This window comes from Ornithorhynchus anatinus, chromosome 3 (assembly GCF_004115215.2).
Source record: "Ornithorhynchus anatinus isolate Pmale09 chromosome 3, mOrnAna1.pri.v4, whole genome shotgun sequence".
Taxonomy (NCBI): Eukaryota; Metazoa; Chordata; class Mammalia; order Monotremata; family Ornithorhynchidae; genus Ornithorhynchus; species Ornithorhynchus anatinus.
In genome coordinates this window covers 78,408,774-78,423,113 of record NC_041730.1, presented here as the reverse complement: position 1 = coordinate 78,423,113, position 14,340 = coordinate 78,408,774, and the positions used below count along the sequence as shown (strand labels likewise).

The window sequence follows — 14,340 nt, the reverse complement described above, 5'->3', positions numbered from 1 at the left end:
CCCTGGCTTTTCTGGGACTATCATTATTATTAGTAGTAGTAATAGTAGTGTGTTACTATTATTATTATTATGATATTTGTTAAACAGTTACTATGTGTCAAGCAATATTTTAAGCAGTTGGGTAGATACAAGTTTATCAGGTTGGACACAGTCTCTATCCCGCATGGGACTCACAAACTAAGGAGAAGGGAGAACAGGACCAGTGTTTTAACCCCTGAGCTGGAGGTAACTGTACCTGGAATATGAGTCAGGACCCCTGAGAGCAACAAATCCCCCTGTGAGTTTCTGGAATGAGTAGGGCAGCAGGAAACCAATGTGAGCTGTGGGCCCCGGGCAACTGACTTTCCTACCCTGCGATGTTGGTGTTCTTGCTGGCCACTCAGGGACACATGACTGCAGCTCACAATAAGGACCTCAGCCTTTTTGTCCTCCAAGCCCTTGCTTCCACTTTGGCTGTTAAAGACAGCTATTGGGTGAAGGACAAACCAGTACCTCCCCTTATTCCTTAACTCCTGCTCTTCCTCCTTCCCCAGGGAAGGCAACAGCCACCAGGGCCTGTTCAGCAGTAACAGTCCTTTTTTCTAAATATCCTATTTTCTAAATATGTGACAAACACCCTTCGACTTCGCCTTAGAGACACCATTTTATGAGAGTCAGAAATCAAAAGATCAAAGATGTCTTTTGGGTCATGCTAGCCTGAATTCTGGTCCTTACTCAAAGGGGTAAAGGTCCCCAGGAATACCTTTCATTCTCTTAGCCACTGATCGAACCCAATCACTACCCAGTGACTGCCATCCAAGAGCACACATTTCACTCACCCTCTCCCATTGGTGGAGTCAGTACCCGAGTCTGAAAATTAGAACCCCTGCGGGCAATGACTTTTGAAACCCACCAACACCTATTCAGGGAGGTCTCTCTTGACAGTTGCAAAACAAAATTATTTCTGAAGCACTGTTTGATTCAGACCCAGATTAGGAGGTGAAAAAGCCGAGGAGCTGACATTTAAACCTGTCGTAAAACTCCTTATTCTTGAAGATCATTTTAGCCCTGGCTGTCAACACTGGTCTTCAGCAATTCCTCTTCTTTCATTTACCCTCTTGACTCCTGCTGTGTGACTGTGGCAGATCTGGGAAAAAAAATGCAGCTACTGTTTTTCCAAAGTGGACCTGCTTCATTCGAGCAGTCTAGTGACTTCAGTGGAGCATCACAGGCATGGAGCAGTTTATCAGGGAAGACACTCTAAGTCGGAAAGCCCAAATGTAACATTTCAATTATGCCTGAACTCAAGGGTGTGTGGTGTATGGCTTTAGAAAGTGAAATGGGGAAAATTCCTTCCCTACCTCTAACTGCCCAAGATGATTTTCCAGGGAAGAGATAAAATCACTCAGCCTCTGCGGGGACTAGCTTGTAGGAGGTTGATCACCAAAGTTATTTTTAAAGTTGAACTTTCTGGACACAGCACCAACTTCTTTAGAACTGAAGCAAGGTTCGAGCTTGGGAAATGAAGGAATAATAGGCAGTAAATATAAGTGTAAAGAAGGGCAGATAATGTTACAGTGAAGCAGGTACATTTATGAGGTTGTCACTCAGAATTTCCCTCAGTTTAAATTAATGATGCGTAGTTCAGTGTATCACTCTAAAGGTCAGTCTTTTCCTCTCTCTGTCTCTCTCTGTCTCTTCCTCCTACTCTGTTTCTCTCTCTCTCTCCCTACTACTACTACTAGGATGATATATACAAAATTAATGTAAATGTAAACTGTCCTTCAAGTCCAAAGATGACACTATCGATGGTGCTGTAAAGATTGTCACTGATTGTACTTTAGCATTTGTTCCCCACAATGCCTGATTTTCTAGTTCTCCCTCTTAGTTCCAATAACAGTAGTAATAGTCCTCATTAAGCGCTTATTGTGTACCGAGCACTATACTAACCACCGAGAAAGAGTACCCAGGTGGGAATTAGACACAGACCCTGTTCGTCAAGGGGCTCACAGTCGATAATTCTTGAAGCCTCTACCCTAACAGTTTCCACATTTCTGACTGTTGCACTTTTTTGATTGTGGGCTAAAAAGAAAAGAACAGCAATGGGGACAATGTGAACTAGTGAAATTCTGGTGAGGGAGGAGAAGGGGCAAAATGCTGGAACAGAAATCATGATAGTTCTCTGTAGAAGCTCATGACTAGTAGTTAATTGTAAAACTCATAGTACAAAAGGCAAATAATTTAAAAAGAAACAGACACAGAAGAGAGGAAATTAATCCCTCCAGCATCAGGAACAAATGATGTCATTGTTTGGTGCTCATTTCTTCATTGTGAAATGAATGCATTGGACATGAGCTCAAATAGCACTAGCAAATCTTTTCTTGCCAGGCCATATCTGTTGGGGCCAAGGCAGCATGGTGTAGTGGATAGAGCATGGGCCTAGGAATCAGAAGACCATAGGTTCTAATCCCAGATCTGACACTTGTCTGCTGGGTGACCTTGGGCAAGTCACTTCACTACTCTGTGCCTTGGTTACCTCGTCTGTAAAATGGGGATTGAGACTATGAGCCCTACTTGGGATAGAGACTGTTTCCCACCCGATTTGCTTGTATCTACCCCAGGACTTAGAACAGTGCCTGGCACATGGTAAGCATTTAATAAATATGATAATTATTCATTATCATTATTATTATTATTATCCCAAGGTTCTAGACTCATTCCCACAACTGCTTCCTGATCAAAATGTGCCCCTTGCTTCCAGTAGGTGGCTGATTCTAGTAGTTTCAGGATTCACACATCTGGACATCCTTGTTGTAAAAAATAGCTTTCACTTTCCACTGGAAAAAGCACATTTAATCCTTCAGGTGCAAACATGTCTAAGCAGACCTACTCATCTGTCCCTCAAAACCCACTCCTCCTAGCATTCCCATCTCTATCAATAACACCACCATACTCTCTCCCCAGCAGCCCACAACCTTGTGTCATCTTAGATTCCTTGTTGTTTTTCAACACATACATTCCATCTACTGCCAGAACCTGCCAGTTAATCCTACATAAGAGCTCTCATTCACATTCCTTCCTCTCCACCCAAACAACTTCGGTACAAGCTCAGATGATATCATGGCTAGACTACTTCATCAGCCTCTTTGCCGTTCTGCATGCCTCCAGCCTCTCCACCTTTCAATCTACCTTACACCAATTAATCAGTCAATCAGTGGTATTTGTTGAGCACTTAGTGTGTGCAGAGCACTGTACTAAGTGCTTGAGAGAGTATAATACAAGACAGCTGGTAGACAAGTTCCCTTCCCACAATCAGCTTACAGCCTACAGGCTGCTGAATGGATCATCTCCCAGAAGCTTCTCTCAGCACACATCTTTCTACTCCTCTTAACCTTCCACTGGCTCCTGGAGTATGTTTACATCAAATAAAACAACTCACAGTTGGCTTCAAGGCTGTCCACCAACTTCCCCCACGTTATGTTTCTGCTCTCTTTGCCCACTATTTCCCAATCTGCTCTTCAATCCTCCCAAGATAACCTATTTAAACTTCCATTTCCATTTCCTTCCTTACTCTGGTCACTCATGTTGGTATTACCTCACTCCCTTCCCAAATCCAAGAGGCCAAAGCTCTCTTCATATCCACAGCCCTCCTAAAATCTCATATCCTCCAAAAAGCTTTCCCCAATTTAATATCCAGAACACTAAAGTGTATAAATCCATCAGCCACTGATGAATAATTTACCCCCATCTGCTGCACTTCTGCAGTTATGTTTATTCAATGGTACACATTCAGTGATCTATCATTACTAGTCTCTTTGTATATATTTTGCACATCTCCCCATTAGAATATAAGCTTCTCTTTGGCAGAGAGCACATTTCTCCTGCAATTTGTACTTCCCAAGTGTTCAGTACAGTGCATTATACCAACTGGACACACAATAAATACTAGTACAAATACATTAGGTTTTCTCTTTCTCCTCTGATTCTGGTGCTTCTACAGCCTCCTCCTTCTGATAAAGTTAGTGTCAGTCACCCAGATTGTATACAGGATGAGAACATCCCTCAAGAGATATTTTAAATACCAGAAAGGGTCAGTTTTACCCAAATCTGGAGCCTTATCAGTTTCACCCTGGGTGTGGGGGGGGAACGACTTGACATTAAAGGGTTAATTTTCTGGCCTGAAAGGCACTTTATCTCTGTGAAGTAAGAGAGCTTTTTTCCTAGTTTAATGATCCATTTTATTTTTCATACTGCAGACCAAACTGACTTCTCAATTTGGAAAGAAAAGATGCTTCAAGTTCTGCAGCTGGCCAAATTAGCACTTGAACCTTCTCACCTTATAATACAGCAATCACTGAGATTCAAGTGCAAAAGTCCCATATATGGCTTTAAGCTTCTTCACTTCTCTATGGCCCCTTCTGTAATGTATGGATTCTGGCTGAGTGGGGGAAGAGAGGTAGGGGGATGAATTCAACACCTTAACTCTCCCCTGATAGGGAGCCTGCAAAAAATGCAGAATGGATAATCTGTAACCTATAAAGAGCAAGGATAGTTTCATCACTAATGGAAATTTGGGGTTTTCTTGCCTAGTTAATCCAGTGCCTATTCTTCAGACATTACCTTGTGCATAGACAGGTTGGGCTGTGAAATACCATTTCTCATGATAATTTTCATTTGGAGCCTCTGCCTCTATCTCTGTTTCTGTGCCAGTGGAAATTTTAGCTCTCTCCATCACCGACATTAGAGGTACTGGCCCGGTGATCTCCCTTCCCCTCCCCTCAGCACTGTGCTCATCTGCTCATTTGTATATATTTTTATTCCCCTATTTATTTTGTTAATGAGATGTACATACCCTTGATTCTATTTATAGCTATTGTTTTTGTCTGTCTACCCCGATTAGACTGTAAGCCCATCAATGGGCAGGGATTGTCTCTATCTGTTGCCGAATTGTACATTCCAAGTACAGTGCTCTGCACATAGTAAGTGCTCAATAAATACTATTGAATGAATGAATGAAGAGATTCAAGAGCCTCACTAACAGCATTGAGAATGGAGTATCCTCAGCCCTTAGCACAGGATTGAGCCCCCTGGGGCGGGGGAGCAGTCCGTAAATACCGACTGACTGACTTCCTGATCCACTGGCCACAGCCCACAGATGCCCTTCCTCCAGAACCCAAGGAAATCTTTTAGTAACCAAACTAGTTGATGCAGGACAGGCGAAAATGAGGCACAGTGAGAAGGTTAGCACCAGAGGAGCGGAGTGTGTGGGCTGGGATGTAGTAATAATACTAATAATAATGTTGGTATTTGTTAAGCGCTTACTTTGTGCCGAGCACTGTTCTAAGTGCTGGGGTAGATACAGGCTAATCAGGTTGTCCCACGGGAGGCTCACAGTTAATCCCCATTTTACAGATGAGGTAACTGAGGCACAGAGAAGTGAAGTGACGCCCACAGTCACACAGCTGACAAGTGGCAGAGCTGGGAGTCGAACCCATGACCTCTGACTCCCAGTAGTAGAAGAGAAGGGAGGTGAAGTAAGAGGGGACAAGGTGATGGAGAGCTTTGAAGCTAACAGTGAGGAGATTTTGCTTGATGTGGAGGTTGATAGGCAACCACTGGAGATTTTTGAGGAGAGGGGTGACATGTCCAGAACATTTCTGTACAAAGATAATCTGGGCAGCAGAGTGAAGTATTGACTGAAGTGGGGAGAGACAAAAGGATGGGAGGTCAGAAAGGAGGCTGACGCAGTAATCCAGTCGGGATAGGATGAGTGATTGTACTAATGTGGTAGCGGTTTGGATGGACAGGAAAAGGCAGATCTTGGCGATGTTGTGAAGGTGAGACCGGCAGGTTTAGGTGACGGATTGGATGTGTGGGGTGAATGAGAGAGCAAAGTCAAAGATGATACCAAGATTGCGGGCTTGTGAAATGGGAAGGGTGGTTGTGCTGTCCACAGTGATGGGAAGATCAGGGAGAGGACAGGGTTTGGGAGGGATGATGAGGAGCTCTGTCTTGGACATGTTGAGTTTTAGATGGCAGGAGAACATACAAGTAGAGATGTCTTGAAGGCAGGAGGAGATGCTAGCCTGGAGGGAAGGAGAGAGAACAGGAGAAGAGATATAGATTTGGGTGTCATCTGCACAGAGATAACAGTTGAAGCCATGGGAGTGAATGAGTTCACCAAGGGAATGAGTATAGATGGAGAATAGAAAGGAGCCAAGAACTGACCCTTGAAGAACGCTGACAATTAGGGGGTGGAAGGGAGAGGAGAAGCCCACGAAGGAGACAGAGAATGAACGTCCAGAGAAATAAGACACGAACCAGGAGAGGACAGAGTCAGTGAAGCCAAGGTTGGATAACGTATTGAGGAGAAGGGGATAGTACACAGTGTTAAAGGTAGCTGAGAGGTCGAAGAGGATTAGGACGGAGTAGGAGCCATTAGATTTGGCAAAAAGGAGGTCATTGATGACCTTTGAGAGGTTGGTTTCATTGGAGTGTACGAGGCGGTAGCAAGATTTGAGGGGGTCCAGGAGAGAACTGGAGAAGAGGAATTTGAGGCAGCGAGTGTAGATGACTCACTATAGGAGTTTGGAAAGGAAGGCTGGGAGGGAGATGGGTGATAACTGGAGGGTCAAGGAGGGTTTTTTAGAATGGGGGAGATGTGGGCATGTTTGAAGGCAGAGGAGAAGAAGCAGCCATTGGAGAGTGAATGGTTGAAGATGGAAGTTAAGGAGGGGAAGAGGGAAGGAGCAAGAGTTTTTATAAGATGAGAGGGAATGGGGTCTGATGTGCATGTGGAGGGGTGACACTTGAGAAGAGAGAGGGGATCTCTGAAGATACTGCTGGGAAGGATGGGAAAGTAGAGGAGGGGAGATGTAGGAGGGGGAGGGGTGATTTGGGGGCGCTTAGACCTGATGGTGTTAATTTTCCTAATTAAGTAGGTGGCCAGATCGTTGCGGGGGAGGGATGGAGGGGAGGGACAGGGGACCTGAGGAGGGTGTGAAATATCTGGAACAACTGACGAGGGTGATGGGCATGGGTGTTAATAAGGGAAGAGAAGTAGTTTCTCTGGGCAGAGAGGGCAGAGTTAAGGCAAGAAAGGACAAATTTAAAGTGGATAAGTTTGGCTTGGTGTTCAGATTTCCACCAGCAATGTTCAGCAGCTCGAGCATAAGAGCGAAGGAGGTGGAAAGTGGAGGTGATCCAGGGCTGTGGGTTAGTGGTGCAAGAGTGACGAAGGGGAGCAAGTGAGTTGAGTGAGTAGAGAGGGTGAGTTGAGAGCATCTATTTGGTCATCAAGAGTGGGCAAAATGGGGAGGGATGTTAGGTGAGGTGTGATGTGCTGAGACAGATGGATAGAGTTAGGAGAGCGGAGGTCTGTGTATGGGACTAGCACAGATTTATGGGGAGGAGGACTGTGAGAGAGGAGGCAAGTGAGAAGGTTGCAATCAGAGAGAGGGATTTCAGAGTTGGTGAGGGTGGAGATTGTGCAGGTGCTAGAGATGATGAGATCGAGTGTATGTCCAAGTTGGTGAGTGGACGAGGTGGGGTGGAGCAGGAGGTTGCCAGAGTTGAGGAGTGATAGAAAGCAGGAGGCAGAGGAATAATCAGGTACCTGCATGTTTTACATGGGGCTCACAATTTCAGTCCCCATTTTACAAATGAAGTAACTGAGGCACAGAGAAGGGAAGTTTCTTGCCCAAGATCACACAGCAGACAAGGGATTGTGTTTGAGGGCTGGGATTATGCCCACTGATTCTATAGTATTGTACTCACCTAAGCACTTAGTACAGTGATCTGCATAGGATAAGTGCTCAATAAATCCCACCGATTGATCGACTGCCTAGTGGAATTCTGAGGCTTAGGATATTCAGGATTTCTAAACCTGAAGATACAGGATTAAGGGCTTCTCTGGCATATGCATTGTATATAGCTTTCTCTAATAAAGTCTAAGATGTAAAAACATAACATAAATCCACCAAGCACTTCTGCAATCTTCTCCTATCCACTCGAACAACATGTAGGATAATCCTCTGTTAGCCAATGTTTTTTTTTTTTTATTTGTGTTTCTACAGTATTCAAAAACAGAAAGACATTCTGGTCATTCAGTGGATAAAATGATGGAATCTAGTTTTGCAGATTCTCAATCTTTCCCAGAAGTCTCTTCTCCTGACAGAGGGAATCAATCCATCAAGCCACACAGGTAAGGAAAGATTGGAGAAGGAGCCATATGTCACACATGTCAGACAAGTCACCTAGTCACTTAGGTAAGAAACTGCAGTGGAAGAAATAAAACCAGTGTCCATAGACCCAGATCCACCCATTCATTAAATGCATGTCTAGGTATTTCCCTGCAGTGTTACTGTGAAGGTGTTCACCAACAGTACTGCCTTATGTGAGAAGCCTGAAGGAAGTCCCAAAAGGACCCCATCAAAAAAGACTGCATCAAAACCATGGTCACAGATCAGTGAATGAATCCATTATCATCTGAGAAACTATTAAAACCCCCTATTTTTCCTGGTCTCCTGCCTTCTCTCCATTTGGAAAATTAATGATTCATTCTCCTGTAGGCACATCTTGCAGTTTCAAGCATCCCACCTATTTACTTCAACAAATGGGACTTGAAGCTGGGCTTGCGATTGCCAGAACTGATTTCCTCAGATAGACCCAAAGCCACCATATGGTTTTAGACTTGTTGGAAATGTTTCGAAGCAACGAAAAATAAGCCTTGGTAAACCCTTCTACTTCAAAGACAGTCACTGTGTATTCTATGCATTGTACCTTATCGTGGGTGGTTTTCAGCGTGTTAAGGATTTTTCTTCTTTTTTTGAGGGTTTTATCACTCAGTTACCCAGTTCAAACCTATGGAAGTCAATTGGAGATGATAACAACAAAAGTGTGCATCTGTAAAGCATCTTTGGCCCGAGGGCTTAAGGATTGCCTCCGGCTTATCCCTTCCAGAGAAGTCAGGATTTATTTACATTTTCAGCTGGAGACACTGAGACCCCCAAAGGATAGGTAAAGGGGCTTGCTTGCCAGCATCCCAACAGAAGCCCATGATGGCATATCGATTCCCAATGCCCACAATCTGCTTTAGTCATTTAAACCTTTGCCACTGGCTCAGCTTTAAAGATAAAATCCCCAGGACTGTGGTGTTAAACCTATTTCTAATTTCCCTTGGTAATAGTCCATCACAAGGAATTAAAATGGTTGAAGTATAAAAATGAATTATTTCCCATTTCTGGAAATCCAGATCTCCATAGGCTCTGGCTCCCAATCACTTTATTCCCATTTCTGATCACGATATTGGTTTCACACTCTGCCTACACCATGTTTCCTGGGAGTGTTTCCCATAAATTATTCATTAAAATCTTCAAGAGATTTCAATTCCATAAGATTGTCCAGTAGCTTAGTGGCCACAGATGAGTATTTTGCCTGATGAATGGCTATAACGTGTTTTATAAATAAACGATTTTATAATTTTGTAATTTATAGTTTAATATATCAAGACTTTATTTTGTAAAACATGCAGTAGACTTCAGCATTTCCATGATTTATAACCTGATCAGTGATTTATATATCCTGCAAACCCACTCTATAACTTGCTGTACATCACTGACATGTGAGTCCTGTTCAGCTGATTGATGGGTAGTCTTTGGCCTGCTTTTTCAGGAGGGTCACCTGTTTATACTCAGTGACTTGTGCTATGACAGATTTGTTAGCTACGAATAATTAATTTCTGTTTACACATCTCAAACATGGCTCATTCGGTTCGCATAATTCTGAATTGCGACTCCCCATTAATAGAGACCTGTGGTTTTTCATGCTTTGTCAAAAAACTGTTTTATCAATACCCTGATTCTTCTAATAGAAATCTCGACAAACACTTTCAGCTTGGTTTACAATGGGAAACATATGTAGTGGAGCAGAATCAGAATAGCCTTAGAGACCAAAAAAGTGGAATTACCAATTATATCAGTGCTTCTTGTCTTCTTTGGGGAGGAATGTGCAGGAATGTGCATTTGCTAATCAGCACATAAAATAACTATGATTCTATTTAGTCCATTTTTCTCAACTTTCATCCCCAGTGACAGGCCACTAGCTGGCATGTATTGTTCTACTAACCACCCCCTTGTCAAATGTGTCTATTAACTCTACATCTTATCTGGTAGCTCTGCACACGATAAACTCTCAATAAATACCATTGATTGATTGACTGCTTTAGGGGACATATCTGTCACTAGTTTAGTAAAACAATTCATGCTAGTTTCTTCAAGTACAAAGTCATCAGTTAAGGAGGATATTACTGTGCCCGGACCAAGTGACCAGCTGCCTGGAAGTGGTGTGAAGTGATGTGGCTTGAAATATTAAGGCTTCCTCCACTACCGCTTTTCTTTTTTTATATGTGTGAAATGCTTGCTATATGCCAAGCTCTGTTCTAAGCACTAAGGTAGATAAAATGTAATCGGGTTCAACACAGTCTCTATCCCACATGGGGCTTACAGTCTAACTAGGAGGGAGTAAGATTGAATCCCCATTTTATAGATGAGGTAACAGATACACAGAGAAGTTAAGTGACTTGCCCAAAGTCACATGGCAGACAGATGGTGGAGCTGGGATTAGAATCCAAATCCTCCGACTCCCAGGACCAAGCTCTTTTCACTCACTGGGCCATGCTGCTTCTCCCTCCTAATTCCCGACTGCTCAGTTGGAAGCAAGAGAAGTAACTGCTGCAACTCAGAGGTTATGGTCTCAACCTTAGCCCTGAAAAATTACTTGGGGAGATTTCTTTTTTGCCAATGATGCAATTTCAAAGAGAAGCCATATGGTCAAGTGGAAAGAGCATGGACCCAAGATTCAGAGAATTTGGGTTCTAATCCCAGCCCTGCCATTTGTCTCCTATGTGATCATAGGAAAGTCACAACTTCTGTGGGCCTCAGTTTCCTCATCTGTTCTCTCTCCTACTTAGACTGTGAGTCCCACATGGGACAGGAAATGTCTGATTCTGATCTGATGACACTACTCAAGAGTTTAGTTCAGTGCTTGGCCCATAATAAGTGCTTAACAAATACCATTATTATAATATTACAATATTACATTATAATAATGGTATTTGTTAAGCACTTATTGTTATTATTATGATTAACAATAATAATAATAATCACTCCAGAATTTTTCTAGAGGTTCAACAAATGTCCCAACTCTTCAGTCTTTCTGGGCTCTATGCAGTGATAGAGCATTTGAAATTGCAGCTTCGGGGATTTCCAATGTCCTCCCTGCTGGTAACATTAGAACCTGACACACACACCAGATTCACCTGTCTGGACTTGATGTGCTAATGGGATAAATTAGTCTTTCAGACTTTCTACCATTGAGTGCCCATTCATACTTTCTATGTAGAAATAAACAAAAATACTTCTGCATATGCCTTAGCACTAATGAGATGTATAATCAGTTTTATTTAGAAGCTCACTGAAAGGAGAAACAACTTGATTCTCACATTGGCTGAAAATTCATTGTAATTTATTTTCCCTCATTTATGAGGCCATGAAGCTTCACTAAAAGGAGAATGCTTCATTCAACGAGATTTCTTTAATCACCCGATCTAGTGAAAGTTTCCAAAGATGGTTTTGCCAGGGTCCAGGAGCTTCACTCTTTTTGCATTCAAATATACCACTTATTCATGGACAGATAGTAGCAGTGGATGGAGCAAGCCCTTAGCCAGCTTCTCCATAACCAGGAGAACCATACCACACCAAGGGGTTAGCTAACTGGTAGGCTTCTTGAATGCTTTAGCTTCAAGGCTCTCCATCACCTTGCCCCTTCCTACCTCTCCTCCCTTCTCTCTTTCTACCGCCCACCCCGCACGCTCCGCTCCTCCGCCTCCCACCTCCTCACCGTCCCTCGGTCTCGCCTATCCCGCCGTCGACCCCTGGGTCACGTCCTCCCGTGGTCCTGGAACGCCCTCCCTCCTCACCTCCGCCAAACTGATTCTCTTTCCCTCTTCAAAACCTTACTTAAAAATCACCTCCTCCAAGAGGCCTTCCCAGACTGAGCTCCTCTTCCCCCTCTACTCCCTCTGCCATCCCCCCTTTACCTCTCCGCAGCTAAAGCCTCATTTTCCCCTTTTCCCTCTGCTCCTCCACCTCTCCCTTCCCATCCCCACAGCACTGTACTCGTCCGCTCAACTGTATATATTTTCGTTACCCTATTTATTTTGTTAATGAATTGTACATCGCCTTGATTCTATTTAGTTGCCATTGTTTTTACGAGATGTTCTTCCTCTTGACGCTGTTTATTGCCATTGTTCTTGTCTGTCCGTCTCCCCCGATTAGACTGTAAGCCCGTCAAACGGCAGGGACTGTCTCTATCTGTTGCCGACTTGTTCATCCCAAGCGCTTAGTACAGTGCTCTGCACATAGTAAGCGCTCAATAAATACTATTGAATGAATGCTTTCAAGACACCTTTCCACTCAAGGGGTGGCTTCCCCATAGTTGAAGTGTTCTGTGGGATCCCTCCTTTTCTAGCCCCAGAACCTATTTTGCTACTTTGACACTATTGAGTAAAACACAAGTTGGCTTTTAATAATTTTTGCAAAGTACATTCACAATAACTTGACCTTGAAAGTTCAAGTTTTCCTCTGGCTCAAGGTGCTGAGAGCTTCCACTGACACACTTCTGGGACACCAAGGGACAAATGGAATTAACTCCCTATCTCCCCACTTCAGTCAATCAGTACCGCCCCTTTCCCAGAGAAGGAAAGAAAGGATTCATGAAAGCTTATAGAGGAGGTATGGAGAGAGATTTGGTGTTTAGAAAAAAATATAGTGCAGTCTTAGGGTCAAGGACTAGGCTTGCCCAAGGTAGGAGGAAGGATGGCTTCTTTTAGGTGGTCAAACTAGATCTTTCAGGCACCCAAGAGATTTTTGGTCCAAATCACCCAGGTGAACTGTCGACATGAAAAAAAATCAAGGAGCTATTTCTTGACCTCCCACTTCATTATGGCTTGGTAAATGGAGTCATAGTATTAACCATGAAACAGCATAGCCTAGTGGAAAGAGCACAGGCCTGGGAGTCAGAGGCCCTGGGTTCTAAACCCAGCTCCACCACTTACCTGTTGTGGTGACCTTGGGCAAGTCACTTAAGTTCTCTGTGTCTCAGCTGCCTCATCTGCAAAATGGGGATTTAATATCTGTGCTCCCTCCTACTTTAACTGTGAGTCTCATGTGGAACCTGATTATCTGGTATTCATTCAATTGTATTTATTGAGTGCTTACTTTGTGCAGAGCACTGTACTGAGTACTTAAATGCTTAGTGCTGGTATCTACCCCAGCTCTTTGTACAGCGCTTGGCCCATAATAATAATAATGATGTTGGTATTTGCATTTGTTAAGCGCTTACTATGTGCAGAGCACTGTTCTAAGCGCTGAGGTAGACACAGGGGAATCAGGTTGTCCCATGTGGGACTCACAGTCTTAATCCCCATTTTACAGATGAGGTAACTGAGGCACAGAGAAGTGAAGTGACTTGCCCACAGTCACACAGCTGACAAGTGGCAGAGCCGGGATTCGAACCCATGATCTCTGACTCCAAAGCCCCTGCTCTTTCCACTGAGCCACGCCATAGTAAATACTTAACAAATATCACAATTAATCATTTCACCTGTTGTCCCAATTCTTTTACACTGGTTTCCTTTTTCTCTAGGAGTCTGTCCTCCTGCTGCAGCCCAGGGCAAAGGAGTGGAATGCTCCACAGGAATGGCTTCCGAAGGACCCCACCTTTGCCCCGGGGAAGGCTCAGTGGAATTGGGGGACCAGCATATCAACAGCTGGAAGAGTCAAGGATCACAGATCAGGACACAATACCTTGCCAAGGGTAAGTCATCAAATCAGCCAAGGCAAGAATATCCATCATCATTGTCAAAGTAAACATAAAATAACAATCTATCAAAAACACAACCTCCTGCTTATTTTCAAGGGTGAATATTTTAGAGATGAAAAAATAGTAGGGCTTCACCTAAACTGTCTTGGTTATCTAGATTTGATGCTGCAGCCTTTGAAATTCTATTTTCACTTTCTGAATGATTTTTTTTTAAGGTGGGTGGGCAGACACTCTCAAGGTTTGGGCATCTTTCCTTTTATGATTTAGGATTTTCTGATTGTGATGGTCTTTCTGTGCTGGCTTATCTCACAGTTAACCTCAGCAGTGTTTGGTGTTCAGGAAATCTGGAAGGGGAAGGGATGAAAGGGGCAAAGTAATCCACAGCCCTTGTTTTATAATTTTAAAGCAATTCCAGAGACCTTCTCAGAACAGTTTTGTTCTGGGCCTTGAATGACAGTTGTAGGTGCAATAAACATAAAT

General features: G+C 43.5%; 1 protein-coding gene across 1 annotated transcript in view; it reads left to right on the top strand.

Annotated features, from left to right (window-relative positions):
• The window catches only part of NRG3 (neuregulin 3), a 946,219-nt gene that overhangs the window by 914,193 nt on the left and 17,686 nt on the right, over positions 1 to 14,340 (top strand). Inside the window, exons 8-9 of the mRNA XM_039911323.1 lie at positions 8,055 to 8,182; positions 13,684 to 13,854. Coding sequence (XP_039767257.1) covers positions 8,055 to 8,182; positions 13,684 to 13,854 — 299 coding nt within the window. The remainder of the gene's footprint in view (positions 1 to 8,054; positions 8,183 to 13,683; positions 13,855 to 14,340) is intronic.